We start from the raw sequence: 16,198 nt of genomic DNA on the forward strand, positions 1-16,198 counted from the left end.
GGGGTTCCCAACGATGCTCGTTTGACTTTTGCTCAACTTCGTGATTGTTTCTCACTGGAGTGGAAACAAACTTCAATTTGCACCGCAGTAAATATGCGTCTCTTTTCTCCATTGACTTCATATGCATCGGTGCCGTATTTTCTCTGAACACAACTTAAGAGAGAAGAAAACAATGGGAGGTGATATAGCAACAAAAGGTGCAGGCTACCCTCTGCCCTTCTATTCCCTCTCTACGCTATAGTTAATAAGCTAATACACATTGCTTATATTTAAAAGCAATCTCGACTGAAGTGACTTCCTGTAGCTTGACATGATGTTGAGTTTTCCCTGCTGAGCAGCGTTAGCCTGAAGGTTTGTATTTGCTCACCACAGATACTGAAAGTTGTGTTAATGTTGGTCTGTTATTAGCAGAGTTTGAAGCTTCCTGTGGTTCAAGTCAAGACACTTCCTCTGCTTTTCCCTCCGTCTCAGTTGGAGTTTTTCCTCCTGACTGCCCGTCTATCTCGGTTCTGCACTGAGAATAGCACACACACATTGAATGCTCATTCGAAATTATTCATCCCTCTGACACACACACACACACACACACACACACACACACCCCAAAGCACTGAAATGAAAATTGTGAAATCAAAGTATTTTAAATCCCTTTGACACTCATGCACAATACTATGCACATGTACAGCATCACAGGCTCAAACACACACACACACACACACACACACACACACAAAGCAGCAACATTGTATTTCTGTTAAATCAAAATTGCCATTGTCATTTTCACAAATTCGTATAAACATGCCCGTGCACACTCACACACACACACACACACATACCCACACATACCCACACAGCTTGTTGACTTTGGCTGTCAAGCTGTAAGTGTGTTTGTGCTCAGAGTCACTGATCTCTTTGCTTCTTAAACTGATTTTTTTCTCATCTTTAATTCAGGGCTTTTTACCCTCTCTCATCCTCTCCTCCAGCCCTTCTCTCGCTGCAGGCTTCCTTCCCCTCCTCTCTCCTCTCTCCCCCGCAGAGACATGTTGCTTTGTTCTTTACTAAGCAGCGTATATTTATTCCATAAAACTAATTGCCTAAAAAAAGGCAGATCATCTGAAACCGTGTGATAACACACCGTTTTTTAATAGAAAAAATTAAGAGGTGGGATCATGGCACGCTGGGGGAATTGGAACTGTGCAACGACCATCCGTGTCATTTGGGCCGACAGTTCTGAATTTAAACAGCAGGGGGTGACGTGATGTTTCCCCTTTATTGTCTGTTTGCTAGCAGTTAGTAAGCTACAAATTAAAACCAAACATTAAACTGTGTTGAAAATCCTCTCACAGTAGCACAATTACACCAGCAATGCCATAAAGAAACATTTTAACTTTAGAAAAGACTTTGGTATAAGCTTATGTTCTTTTAAATGCATTTACTCAACATCTCAACATCCTCTCGCAACCATAAACAGGAAATCTGGTAGATGACGGTGAATCAGGCCAGAACTGTCACCTGCTCCAAAGTGTCCATGGTGCAGCGATAGCTCGCTGTTTACTCTAAGTGATGTGTTCACAGGAGTGACTGTCTGTGACAGTGTGTTAAGCCTACTTACAGTGCAGTGCTGTGGCCATTCACTCACTGTTTATCACAAGAATTAGACATGGAGTAATCACAATATTGATTATTTCACTGTCTGCCATCACTGCTGTCATTTGAATGGATTACTTGGAGAAGTGACAATATTTTCCTCGCCACCTATGCCAGCCCTTCTTTTATTCTTTCTTTGTTTTCTCTTGGCTTTAATTGCTTCATACTGTGCACTTTACCTGCACCATTTATTTCAATCAAAAGTTAGTTTGTTTTTTTTGTCTGGAGACTATTAGAGTTTTTGAGTAAACATGAATAGCCTCAGGAAGGAACTTGTTTCGGCGGAACACGTGTACGTTCAAAGGTTGTTTTAGTCGTGCAACAGAAAACTCAGATTGGACAGATAGTCTAGCTAGCTGTCTGGATTTACCCTGCAGAGATCTGAGGAGCAGGTAACCATAGTCCACATCCACCGGAGTTTAGAATTCCAACACAATGAAAGAGGAAGGTGACGGACATCCGGCCGAAAAGAGGGACATCCGGCGAAAATTCCGGCGGCACCTGAGCAATCCCGTAAGTGGAACGTCTAAGATATAGACTATGACTACGACTGAGTCCTTTGGCAAGCAACTCTGTCAACAGTACAGCGTGGGTTGTCAGATACAAAGTCTCACAACACTTATTGGAACAAAAAAAAATAAATTTGATAGTAGTTCCTGTATTTCTTTCAATGATTCTGTGCTCGGCAGCAAAAAAAAAATTCAGAAACTCAGTCATCAGATATGCATGTTTGGCTGCTGCACTGTTAGCAAAGATATAAAGTACTTCCTGTAACCTGGGTTACTTGCATGCTAACTAAGCATAGACCAAGAAGATGAAGGTCTGCTACACTTTTTGCAAAAAGGAGACTGTCTGACACAATGTAAAAACATTCCTTATTTTATGCTGCATTCCTCGCCTCACCTTCACTGATTATGTCCCACAAGAGAGAAATGGCAATTTTGACTTTGGCTTTTGATGAACGGACCGCCCTCTCTCTCTCTCTCTCTCTCTCTCTCTCTCTCTCTCTGCATCCCTCTCCATCCACCCTGCCTCTCGTTTTGTCGTGTTTTCGACGATGTGTTTTCCTTTGCTGTGGACTCGTGATGCGACGGCTGCTTGGCTCCCTCCCGAGCTTTTGGTTTTCCAGACTGAATTAGAGGAATATTTTAGCGACGTCCCGCTGTTCAGAACATTGCTGCCCACACACACACATTCCAGTCACTTGCTGGACCAGACACACACACACACGTCTCTTTCTCTCCCTATATACTACACATACACACATACAGTGTCTCCTCTGACCTTAACCTCTCTTTACACTCTCTGCGTGATGCTGTAGGGCTTAGCTGAACTGCTGAGTGTGTGTGTGTGTGTGTGTGTGTGTGTGTGTGTGGCTGTGTGTCTGGCTGTTTGTTTTTTTGTACTCCGCTGACCCAGATGTTATGGTCTTCTTCAAACATTGTCACGTTCACACTGGTGTTCATCCAAGTTCAATTTTATATGCAGATGAACATTCAAACATTACAAAAAAAAATATATCCACATGCAAGCTGATGTTTCAAACTTTCAAAAGCTCGAAATTAATAATAAATGACCCTTCTCAAACACCCCAGACTTCTCATTCTCAGTTACACCTCTCTCTGCTCACAAAGTAAGAAAAAAGTCGAAAAATCACAACATCATTTCGAATGAAATGTAATGTTTCGTATCATTGCTTCGCCAGGCCGTGATAACATAAAAGGCATTTTTCAGTGTCTTTTCTTTGGTTAAGTTCTAATGTTTGGTTGTTGCAGATTGTCCTAGATATGTCTTTAAATCTGCTATAAGCTTGTAGTGATGAACCCACAGAGAATGACCACCCAACTCTGCAGATCCACCCAGCTCTCTGTACATTTGTGGCATCTTTTAGCTCATTATTTAGTTTTTTTTTTGTTTTGTTTTTATTCAGTCTAATCTGTGTTGTTTCCAGTCGCAGCAGGGGGATGTTTTCTGTACTAAAAGAATAAAAAAAGCTCTAATAAACCCACTGTACACCACCTGACCAGCACCAAACAGCAGGCAGAGTACATTTACTCAAGTACTGCACTTAAGTACAAATTTGAGGTACTTGTACTTCACTTGAGTCTTTTCTTTTCAAGCCACTTTCCATTTCTACTCATTTCAAAAAGAAATATAGTACTTTTTACTCCACTACATTAATTTAGACAGCTTTAGTTGATACTTTACAAGTTAAGATTTTGAACACAAAACATTTAATATATTATAAATTAAACTACCCAACAATATAACGGCCTACAAGTCCAGCTGAAATGATTACACCATTAAACACTTAGTTGATTGACAGAACTGTTTGGATCGTTCTAGTTTCTATAATGTGAGGATTTTTCTGCATTGACTACTTTTACTTTTAATACTTTTAAGTACATTTACCTGACGGTACTTACATACTGTTATTTAAGTATCATTTTCAATGCAGGATGTTTACTTGTAACTGAGTCTTTTTACATTGTGGTATTAGTACTTTTACTTAAGTAAAGGATCTGAATACTCCTTCCACCACTGCCTCCGACCTGACCCTACCTTGTAAACACGTATGTCTTTCAAACTTCATGCCCCAAATGGGTAACACTTTCAAACATACCAAGATAACCCCAATGACATCACTTGGGTTATTTTTAAGAATTGACAAAGCTCCGACAGAGCCACAAAAGATATTATACACCTGTTTCACAGGCTGAGTAGTTCTCCGTCCAACCAAACCGTAAAGTGACTTTGACATGTGAAATAGGTGACGTGCCCCTTTAAATTATTAGTTCTCTTCGTCTTGCTCCAGCATAAACAGACCTATCCATGACTTTCTTTTGTTTTAAAACTGAAACTACTTTTACTTCAGCTTGGGAAAACCAGCATTCCGATAATACAGTAAGCTCCTGCTGTTGCTGTTACTGTTGTTCGCTCACGGCTTTGCTTTGTGCTGGAGCAAAACCCCCCCATCCTATGTGATCACGGCCTGGGAAGAGGACAGAGCCGCAACTGAACCCAGTTGTAGAAGGCAGCAGAGCTAACAGCACTGCTCCACCTGCAAGAGTAATCATCGGGAAAATAAATGTTTGATTCCCTTTCAGGAAAATTGTTGTTCTTTTGTCAGATGACCAGGAACTGTTCTTACCATTACTCTTGTGTTACGGCAATCAGGGAAACAAAAGAGAGAAGTAGTGTATTTACCAAAAAAACCTATGTAGATTATTAGTGTGTTTAGTCATATGTGTAATTTGCTATTTCTTTGTCCCTTACATAGAGACCGCCCAGCAGTCTCTCGATCTCCGCGGCCAGTTTTCAGTCCAGGTGGGTTGCCAGTTTGGGGCAGGTGTTGGAATAGTTAAAGTTGCATCCTCTTGCGTAGCGTCGTGCTTGCGTAACGCCCGGGTGGAGGCTCCTCCTGTGTTATGGCGTTGAGGTGGTGCCCCACCCTGCGCTCTGCAGCCTTCAGCTTCTCCTGCAGCTCCTGCGCCTCCTGCTGGGCCCTGCGCGCGGCCTTGCGGGCATTCCTCAGGGAGCGCTTCGCCTTGCGAACGCGCTCCTTCAGCTGCCGGTTCCTGCGCTCAGCCGCGGCCAGGCGCTCCTGCATCTTGCGGCCTCGCTCCTCCTCCTCGAACAGCGCGGCCTGCACCGAGGAACACAGCAGCTGGAGAGGGGAAAGTAAGTTAACATACAGTACAGGAAGGGTTGTTTTCCTAACAGGCAAACCAGACTGTTGTAAACCACCAGTTGCCATCTTTGTCAGCTGGTTGTGTAGTGTGGGAGCACTGGGGATGGGATTTTCCCAGCAGCCTCTTTGAGCAAAGGAAAAAGTCTTTCTCGCTTTGATGTCCACAGTGTTGTTATTTCTCCCTTACTCTCCCTTACACTTGGAAGGAGAGAGGAGGGGGTAATAAAAATGGAGGTCTTGACCCTCGTCATTTACATTTATCCACACAGGCTGCTTACTGCCAGTGCAGAAACACGAGGGGACGAAGTTTATGTGTGTCTGTGTAACATAAATGCACATGGAGCGCCCTTCCCTCCCGGACAATTCCAGGGTCACATACTTTGATATTTCGGGGGCCCTAATTTTCCATCTCGTTGGTAGAGCACAAAGGCCCTTAGGGTTAACAGCTCTCTTAGTCACAGTGGGGAACGCATGTGTGTTCATGTTCCGCTGCACTTAGTCAGAGGAACATACAAATCTAGGAAATGTCCCCTCAGTTGATGGTTAATGCTAATTGTTCCTTGTGTGCCACTAGTACTTTGCTAACAAAGGCACAACACCAGTAGTCTGGATCAACGGAAGTACATTTCCAGGATAATTGCCTGACATGTCCCTCACCTTCCGCTCTCTGTGCGTGTTGCCGGTCTCCAAATCCCTTCGCTTCGGGAAACGACAACAAACTTCAAGCTAGCAAGCTACACGCTGAAAATGGCCAGTTTTGAAGAACATTTGGATTGTGCAACGAGGCAGGCCTGCTTGGTTCTTTCGGGGAATGGCTGTAAAGATTTATAAAGAATATGTTTATGGCATTTAGTCTCTAACTGGGACGTTTTGGCCTTTTTCAAAATCCCTTCGCTTCGGGAAACCACAACAAACTTCGAGCTAGCAAACTACACGCTGAAAATGACAAGTTTTGAAGAACATTTGGATCGTGCAACGAGGCAGGCCTGCTTGGTTCTTTCAAGGAATGATTGTAAAGATTTACAAAGGATATGTTTACGGCATTTACTATCTAACTGGGACTTTTTGGGACTGATTGGTGGGATTCCTATGGACAAAGTACACACAGCGATACACTGCTAAGAGCAAATGACGTTTAAATTTGTATCCAGCTAATTTAAATAGCTCACATTACTGTATTGTGTGAACAGTTAACTTTATTTAACATTATATGTGGTTCTTTCGCGGGGTGCAAATGTTCCACCAAAACAAGTTCCTTCCAGAGACTATTTAGCAGAGGCACCGTCGCTGCGTCCGGAGCTTAGCGCCGCACAAGACGATTGTGATTGGTTTAAAGAAATGCAAACAACCCAGAGCATTTTTTTCTCCTATCCCAGAATATAACTGTGGTGCAGCCAGCCAGACCTTACTCCACAGTGCTGTGGCACTGCAAGCCTATATCAGTATCACCAGTGGCTGTGTGTCGACAGTGTATTCTGTATTTGAGTCAGTATATGAATATTTTTTGGCTTTACTAAATGCATTGAAACAACATAAAGTATATCACTGATAGAAAATAGCTACAGTACTTTTTTTTTTGCCCCACCTGGCAATAATGAACAAGTTCCCATACCGGCAAATGAACTTGCTGTGGCCTGTTCACACCAGCCTCTGATGGCTACAGATGATGATGGCCTCAGTGGTTGCTTTAGACATATTCTAAGGTGTGTCTTGGCACCAGTTTTGAGAACTATGATGTTATTGCAGTAAGGTTTAGGAAATACACTTTTTTTTTTTTTGCCAAGAGTAAGATGAGAAGATAGATATCACTCTTGGGTAAATATTTAGTTTGAATATTTAACAAGTAGAATGTACTGTTGACTCTGTTCTGATATGCAAAGATTTAGCATGTTATCATATATTAAATGCAAAACGTGTTTGTAATTGTCTCCATGTTGAATATATATTTCATTAAATGGACAGCTAAATTAAATCTAACGGTTTCATGGGAGCTACTTTGCGTTAGTGTGAAAACTGTTCACGATGAGGTCTGTGGATCATCCTGAGTAATGGGGACAATTTCTCTGGACAGGGAAGTTGCATTTCTTTTGACACGTAACAAAGGTAACCTAAACCTTTTTTAATTTTTTTTATTTGGGTGACCTGACCCTTTAAGGGAAGTATTTTTCTTCCCATTTATCCAAACACAGGTCGAATCCAGATGATGTAACTTTTTTGTTTGTAACAGTTTGAACCCTTTCTCATGCTCATAGGAAGGCTCTCAGTGGGGCGCCCCCAACACACACACACACACACCACCTGTCAAAACATCCGGGTGTTACCTGCCTGCTGTTTAGCATCATCTGTATAAACAGTATTTAGAGGACATGTGAAGACACACATGCATGTACAACATGTCCTCAAATTCAAGTGTAACAATTTTTTTTTAATCACAGAAAGACAATGTCTCTTTTGTCCATAACTCTATCAAGACTGCAGAATATGGAGGAGGAGAGATCATCATATATTCAAAATCCACTCAAATGCATTTAAAGCTGCACTGTCACACTAACAATGGAATAAAAAGACTGCATTAAAAAAACAAAAATCGTCGCTTGTTGTGACGAACCCACAGATAATTAACACCCAACTTTGCTCTGGAGCATTTTAGCATCTTTCAGTTCATTGTTTTGGTTTTAGGGGCAGCAACTTTGCTGTTCTGGTTGAGTCTCACCGCCCTCATCATGGTTTCCAGCCTCAGCAGAAAGTTATCGACAGAGTTAGTTACTAGCTGTTAAACACAGTGGAGAATAGACCTTTTTTCACAGCAGACATGTCGATATGCCATAGTAGGAAAAGCTTTTTGTATAATCTTTTTCATTTTCATTGAAAATTATTAACGTTGAAAGAAATTAAAATGATTATAGTGTGATTTTTGCGAGGCTCTGTACCAACAAAAGATTTCTTCCTTTAGTCTGCCTTGTAGGCCGGGACGTCTCTGCAGCACCACAATACTTCATTCAGAATGGTTTGACACACATTTTGCCATTAACAAATATTGTGCCCCCCTGCGATTTGGATATTGCACTAGTCCATATTGCGATTTCGATACAATTGCGATTAATTGTGCAGCCCTAGGATTAGCACAGGTGCCAATTCCAAACCATTAATGATGGCTGCATTCCACTTAGGAGAGGCCCTGGTATTGTGCTGCTGACTCACTGAACTAGCTTACTGGGACACTTGATGGAACTGAGCCATCATTAAGGTTATCAGTTTCAGCTGTGCTTTTCCTACAATGACAAGTCAAAATGTCTGCTGTGAAAAAGGTCCATTTACCAGCTGCAAAGCCAGATATTTCCTTCAGGAGTTGGTGGAGACCAAAAACAAAGCTCAAAGAAAGTTACAAAAATAAATAAAAATAATGGACTGACTCAGTTGGCCAGAAACATGATCGCCATTTCAACTTTTTAAGGTTAGTGTTGCGTTTGCTACTTGCTGAAACATTGACATGCTACTGACAATGTGAACAACATTCAAAACATATTTAGTTCTCTAACATGTAACATATGTGGTCAAATATGGACTAAATACACATCTTTTGTACAGATGTAAGACATGGCCTATTTTAATGTCTACCATTTACTGTCGACAGCAGAGAGGCAAGAGTTCGATGGATCCCTTCAGTTGGATAGATCACTGCATCAGTTGTGTAATGTCAGAGGTCAATTTGTGTTGCAGTTTCCACCTCTTCCTACTCACTGACCAATCACATGAGGGAAGCATCGGTTCATAATGAGCAAAACGTAAGGCTGGAGCTTTTGCACGATGCTTATCAGACGACAGTATGTGTTGTTCAGTATTGTTCATTCATCAACAGATTGACAAAGAAAGAATGAAAGAAAGAATGAAAGAAAAAAAGAAATATGAAGAAAAGAGAGAGTAGGCCTAATGGGGTTGAAGGGATTGCTAGACGGGCCTTTGTGTGTGTCCAGGCTGACCTGACTGCTCATTTATTTCTGCAGACTGTGTGTGTGCGCGTGTGTGCGTGTGTGTGTGTGTGTGTGTGTGTGTGTGTGTGTGTGTGTGTGTGTGTGTGTGAATAGGGATGGGTGATTAGAAAACAGACAAAAAGAGAGTGAGAGATGAAGAGATAAAAGAACAAAAGGGAGGCAGAGAGAAGAAGAAAACAGACGAGACGGAGAAAGTGGGAGCCTAACTACTGAGTGAAACAGGCTGGCTGTGTTGTCCTCCTTTTATCCCTCTAAGCCAGGGATTCTCAAAGTAGGGTCTGTTGCACTCTGCCAGGAGGTCCGCGAAAACTATTTTTATTTTTTACAAAAGGCTTTATAGTTCAACAAATAATATATATATATATATATATATATATATATATATATATATATATAATCTATAACAGTTCATAGATTATGTTCTAATCTAACAAATCGAAATCTTAGAATCTGCATAATACATGTCTAATATTGTTCTACATTTCTCTTGTGGAATTCTTTCACATAAATAAGACTATTTATCTAAAAAAAACAATAGGCTAAGTCAAATTATTCCAAGAGACAAACATGAGGGGGTCCCAGGTATATGCTCTATCCTATCCTGTAAGAGGTTCTTGGCTGAAAAAAAAGACTGAAAACTCTGCTTTAGGCATCCTCATAAAATGTTAATGAGAGTCAGAAAACTTGTAAAAGGTGTTTACATGGCTGTTCCAACCAGAGTATTCCCTCGCTGTTGTTATAATCAAATCATTAGAGCGCATGTAAACATGGAAATGTGCTGATTAAAAAGTGTTTGGGGGATTTGTCTCTATCTTGCTGTGGGCTATCAAGTGCAGGCTAAAGGGCACAAAAGAATACAAACAGAATATCTGAGAAGGAATAGGAAACCTGTATTAAACAGATCGGGCTGTTCACATTCACTGTCCCTACTTATACCTGAAAAGTAATGCACTTTTTCATTCATATATAACACGTCATTGTGAGTCAGGACCATAGACTGTAAAAAAAAAAAAAGTACAAAAGGGAATCCAAAATATCCCGGATACGGGTGCCGAAGAGGAAGTCAGGTGACATAATGTAAAGAGGGATGAATGGGTCAAACAAACTTTCAAGACTTTCACCCAGCAGACCACTGTTTGTGTCCTGTGTGGAAGCAAAAGACAACGTATGACTTATTTTCACCTTCTTTTGTTACGTAACTTACGTCCTTAACACCATGTACGTAACAAACGTACTTATTTTAACCCAAACCTCGATCTTTTTTTAAACCCTAACCGAGTAGGTTTTTTTTTTTTTTGCCGAAACAGCTTCTGCACTGCAGGGGCTTGGCAGGCGCACCGATTGCTCTTGTTCCTGGATATTCGTAGCATAACGCACGAAAAAGATATCATACGAAGCGTTGTATGAGGATAGGTTGAACAGATGAACGGTGGGCTTACAGCAGTGTCATGGTAAAAGCTGCTCTGAGTGCTGCTGATAAGAGGAGGCTTTAACAGAAGCTAATTGAAGGTTCTGGCAGAAAAGTGGAGGAAGTCTTTCTTTTTATCCTTCTGGAGGGGCATCTGGTTCCCACGAGGCTGAAACCAACGGCCTCCCAACTCCAATTTTAAGGCATGTTTTGTGTTTGAACTCCAGCTGAATGATGTCTCGAAAACCTCAAAGCACTGAGGGAGTGATGCAGCTAGGGAAACACTTTCAAGATCCTTTGGAGATAGATGGATATTTAGATATATGTAATCCGAAATTGGATCTTGTTGCTTTTAATTTAAGTTTAATTACAGTCCCAGCAAAGCAGAAGGAAAGAAAGCGAAAAGTGTGGACGGGAAAGAAGAGACATGAAGAGGAAGAAGATGGTCCTCTCATCTCATCTGGCGTAAATTCCTGAAGCACCTGTTTTGTCCCGCCCTGCCTGAGGGTCGCGGCCTCTACATGCGAGTACTCGTTGTCTAAATGATCAGTGTGTTTAACCCTGACCCCTGGCCCTTTGATGATATAGCTCAGAGCCTGGGGGTCAAACTCGAAGAGGAAGACGCCACACCACTGTGACCTTTCCTGATTTAGTTCTGCAGTTCTGACTGTTGATAATAACAAAAATGCCATAAATCCAATCCAATTAACCGTGGCTTTTCAAACGTCTGCTGCAGGCAGTGTGCAGGTCAGTCAGGATCAAGGTGCAACATCCTGACTGTTGTACTGCAGTGACGCTCATAGATGTACATTTAAACATCTCCTGTCCCAAATTACACACATAGGTGCGAATGTATTGATTTTTCGCAGTTACTATAATGATGCAAATGGTGCAGCTGCTGTGTGATGTTGGATCAGTATTACTGTTTGGTTTTCTGGATACAAAGCCTGAGTCGATTTCAAGTCAATGGCGATAGCAGGTCAAGTCAATGGAGGTTAAGTCCAAGTCAAGGCTCAAGGCAATGGAGACATTTCAAAGTCCAGTTTCAAGTCAGCGGACACAAATCTAAAAAGAAAAACAAAATCAGTGCAAGTTCTGTCCCATGTCAATGGAGTCCCTCAGGGCAAGCCCAAATCAGGTCTCAAGTCTTTTGAAAAAAAGTGACGTCAAAACTCATTTGAAACAAGTCCGAGAAGCCAAGTTTCAAGTCAATGGAGACAAATGGAGGCAAGTCCGAGTCAAGTCTCAGGACAGGACAAGTAAGGAATTGCAAGTCAATTGTAAGTCTTTCAGGTTTCTCAACGCTGACCATTATATTGAGACAAAATGTAGCTGACGTGAGGTTCTACAAAGTACAAACCTGTTTGTGGCCATGCAAGGCCTGTCTGTCACTATCTTATTTATATGTTATGTCCTTCCAAGATACAACAGTTCAAAACTGGAGGCTTGAAAGCAAAGTCTCAGTTTTTAACTGATCAATTGAAGTCTTTAAGGAGTCAGCGCTAAATGAAGTCAAATCTTACAGCACTTAAGTCCAAGCCATGTTTCAAGCCCTCATTTTTGTGACTTAACTCCAGTTCAAGTCTCAAGTCTACAACTCGGATACAAATATGATGAATTTGAAGTGACTGTAATGACACCGAGTGAAAACCTCTTCAACATCTATACAGTTGCCCTGGTAACTTTTCAAAATGAGGGCAAAGACTTGTGTAGCTCCGTCTCCAGCCTCCGTGTTCTGTCTTGTCCGTAAAGCGACCTGCTCGATTCACTCAGAGAAGCTGTATTGATAAATCCTGCAGCCCTTTCTTCTTCTGTTGACAGGCTTATCACTGGTCATAGTTCAGCAGATTTTGCTTCATGATGTACATCAAGACTGCTGACTGACACACTTCCAAACTGCTGCCTGTCAAATATTTGGATCCCTGCTATTTGATCTTTGACCTCAGGATGGCCAATATCCTGTCTGCCTGAGGAGCCAGACGGACGGACCTTGGCCAATCAGAAATTGCTTTGATTTTCAACTGGCTGGGATGTGATTGCATGTGACCAATCACATGCTGGGAATCGTATCAGAGTGTGTGTGTGTGTGTGTGTGTGTGTGTGTGTGTGTGTGTGTGTGTGTGTGTGTAGCTCTGCACTGTGCTAGAGGATAGTAGTTAAACTGTGTTTCTACTGATCCTCACCACATTCCTGTCAGCAGAGTCACAACTCAATTTACGATTAGGTGTCCACACACACACACACACACACACACACACACACACACACACACACACACACATACACAAACTGAAACTGCATATATTACAAAAAAAACACAGTTCTTACTCCCCCCCCCCCCACCTCCAGTTCCCTGCACCATGCTTTTCGTCTGGACTGTTAATCTGTTATCTCCATGGTAACGAGATAGTGTCGGGTTTGTTTACATCCTCTCTAAACACCTAAAAAGCTGACCTGACTGAAGATGGAGAGACTTTTTTAGCTTATTTTTCTCAGACAGTAATGAGGTTGTACAAGAAGATGGGAGTCATTTTTGTTTTTAAGGAAGCAGCAAGTATAACTATGGCAACCAACTATCCAATCATGCTGCGTGGCAGTCCTCAGGGTAATAATTCTTGGGTTTAGACATTCAAAGGGAGAACAGTTGCATGATAACATTGTACTATATACATGAAAAGGTGTGTGTGTGTGTGTGTGTGTGGTGAAAACAATTTGCTGCCCTACCCTGCTGTCCTCCTGGGTGTCCCACTCAGGGCTGAAGGTGTGGAAAGGCTGGCTCCCTTGGGTGCAGTTGGAGAACTGGAAGAGGCTGGAGAACATGCGCCTGTTGTCGGACGTGTCTGGGAAGATGGCGTCCTGGAAGTTGACACCATGGGGGAGGATGTTGTAGTTCTCATCCATCCTGCACAGCAGATAAACAGGAAAACTGTGAGCAGAAAGCTGAAGCTGCTGCAGGAATCAATGGGTTGTAGCTGCATTATGAATTTGCAACAACCAAATGAAATACAGGTTTCAATGCATTGTTCCATAGGTCAATGCATTTCATAGTTTAGAAAAGCATCATATTTAATGAGCCTGTAGTTTGCTTTGCATTGTAAAATCTTTCTTTTGCAAATATAGCAACCACAGCTGTCAGATAGATGTTGTGAACAAATAGTATGACATTTCAAATCTCACTTAATGGAAAGTACTTAGGCAGCCTCAAGTGGTATACCTCAAGATTATGTTTAAACACAGTTGTCTTGTTTTTAAATCTGACTGACAAAAGACAAGAACTCTGAAGAGTTATTGGAGTGTTCATTTAAAGTTGCTATTTTGCAAAATGCATTTCTGTCTGGCAAAACGTTTTAAGGGACCAGTCTAATTTCAGTGACAGCAATGAAACTCAATTTTAGGCTGCTGTGAGTTGAATACATATTTAGAGTCATGTGTGTCTGTCGATAATATTTGGATAAATGAGTCCAGGCCTTGCACCTCACCTGAGGAAGAAGAAGTAGGAGTAGTTCTCCATCACGGTGTGGGACTGGCAGGACAGGTAGCCCAGTCCGGTCAGGTTGAGCCTTGATCCAGTGGGCACCTCCAGCATGCTGCCCCAGGCCTGGTCGCACAGCATCTCCACCTCCGCAGAGTACAGCAGCCCTTCCTCCGCGCCCTCGTACCCATACCCGAACCCGAAGGGCAGCGAGTTATACAGGCTGCCCGCCCCGCCGCCCGGGGGCTCCCGGTGGATCGCCAGGACCCGGGCGTAGACGATGATTTCCGCCAGCTCCGCCCGGCAGCCCTCGCTCAGCGGCCGCCACTCGGAGGGGAGCTGGCACCCGTGCGTAAAAGTGCCCAGATGCGCAAAAACGCCGAGCGCTGCCAGGAGGAGGACAGCCATGGACAACATCCTGAAGGGCCCGAGAAGGGTCACGGAAAAAAAGTGGTAATTTCGTATTCGATCAAAATTGGCTGTTTTATGCTGGAGGACAGTCTCTTCAAACATACAAGCTGCAAAAAGTGAGTTGTAAATGCTGCGTTTGTAGAACTAAACGCGCGGGATGGTTACCTGGACGCTTGAGGATGCTCCAACGTTACTTGACGAAAAACTCTTAAAAGTATGCCAAAATAACTTTTTGCACAACATTCGACCACAGTTCCTTTGCCCATTAATTTAACTTGCACAAACTCTGACCTCTTCACCTCCAGACTCTTGAAGAGAACTCAAAAGTCCAATCAATTCGCAGAAACTTGGACTACTCCAACCTGTTGCTGTGTTCCCAGTGTTTCCACCTCATCTGTCTGTCTGCGCTGGGAGCGACACACTTCACCAAGGCGCACGGGTGCTGCGTTCAAGGACTATTGTGACGCTCCGACATTTGATGTTTCCGTGTGAGCTGGTTGGTGCGCATATACGTGCTATTATTCGGAAAATATCAATAAGGTTGATAACTGGATACTGGATAACTGCATGAACTGGATAATTTCCATAACATTGTAAAGCAAATAGTAGGCTTCATCCATACATCTTTTTTTTCTTTTTCTTTTTTTTTCTAAACAAATAGCAGCCTATTCTTTAGTGGCTTTTCTAGAAAACCGCAAGCATTACATTTTTATCACAAGATTTTTCACCAGTCAATGTCATCATCAGACTGAATTCAGAAACTCTGCATTAGATGCACTTTTTAAGAAGTTTCCATTTTCCCGATAGCGCTCTTAAAAGCATCTAGAGGGAAAACCCAAATGTCCCAGGCCAGTGAAGTATGGAAGTGCTTTCTACTGTTGGAGAGCATGTCCAGGAGAAGTTCTTCTTTAAAGAGGTTCAAAGTGAATAATTTGGATACATTTCACAATGGCATCACTGATGGATAACAGTAGTCTGCAGTGGAACACATGAGATAAAGATTAGGATAATGACATTCATTATTATGACTGTACATTTCTCGTAATCAGTTTAATAGGCTACTAAATCTCTACTACAGAAATCATGACGTGTCAGAGAACATTCTGTATGGATCTATCAGCTGCTCCTGTTTTATACATTCTGCATATAATAGCAGACAGATTGGCTCCAAAATAGCTCATGATAAACTATAATGACCTTATTTAGCATAGTATTGCTGCTCAGGCTGTTTCGTTTAACGACAGCCAAATATTTCAGTGGTGTGACTTTTTACAGCTATGGATTTTTGCTTAGAAAACACTGCCATCTAACGGACACTGACAAAACAGCATGTGTATGCTTGTATTTGTCCTATTTATATAATAGATCATCTAAATAATCGAATAAATGCTGTGATGTATTATATTTGCCTTTATGGGCGTTTTGTACACACGTTTGGATTAAAGCAACAACAAAAAAATAGAGATGCTTGTTTTTTATTACTATAGCCTAGTGACCTTTTTGTATAGCCTAATGATATTGTCAGGTATTACATCAGGATTCATGATGTCTTAATTGTTGTAATATGTGTCAGCTAA

The 16,198-nt window shown here is 41.9% G+C and overlaps 1 protein-coding gene across 1 annotated transcript; it reads right to left on the reverse strand.

The window, feature by feature from the left end:
- Positions 1-3,108: 3,108 nt before the first annotated feature.
- On the reverse strand, positions 3,109-15,005 carry ccdc3a (coiled-coil domain containing 3a). Its single transcript, XM_078242516.1, has 3 exons — positions 14,218-15,005; positions 13,463-13,640; positions 3,109-5,314 (listed from the first exon to the last, which is right to left on the reverse strand). The coding sequence occupies exons 1-3, from the start codon at positions 14,721-14,723 to the stop codon at positions 5,009-5,011; spliced, it is 990 nt and encodes a 329-aa protein (XP_078098642.1). The 5' UTR covers positions 14,724-15,005; the 3' UTR covers positions 3,109-5,008.
- Between the last annotated feature and the right edge of the window lie 1,193 nt (positions 15,006-16,198).

Source organism: Sander vitreus, chromosome 23, assembly GCF_031162955.1.
Source record: "Sander vitreus isolate 19-12246 chromosome 23, sanVit1, whole genome shotgun sequence".
In the NCBI taxonomy this organism is placed as follows: domain Eukaryota; kingdom Metazoa; phylum Chordata; class Actinopteri; order Perciformes; family Percidae; genus Sander; species Sander vitreus.

Excerpts from the sequence above, each read along its gene's own strand:
- ccdc3a (XM_078242516.1), bottom strand. The coding sequence starts at position 14,723 with ATGTTTGAAGAGACTGTCCTCCAGCATAAAACAGCCAATTTTGATCGA. Across the intron at positions 13,641-14,217 it reads TCCTACTTCTTCTTCCTCAG|GATGGATGAGAACTACAACA; the intron begins GTGAGGTGCAAG and ends TCTGCTGTGCAG. Across the intron at positions 5,315-13,462 it reads ACACCCAGGAGGACAGCAGG|CTGCTGTGTTCCTCGGTGCA; the intron begins GTAGGGCAGCAA and ends TCCCCTCTCCAG.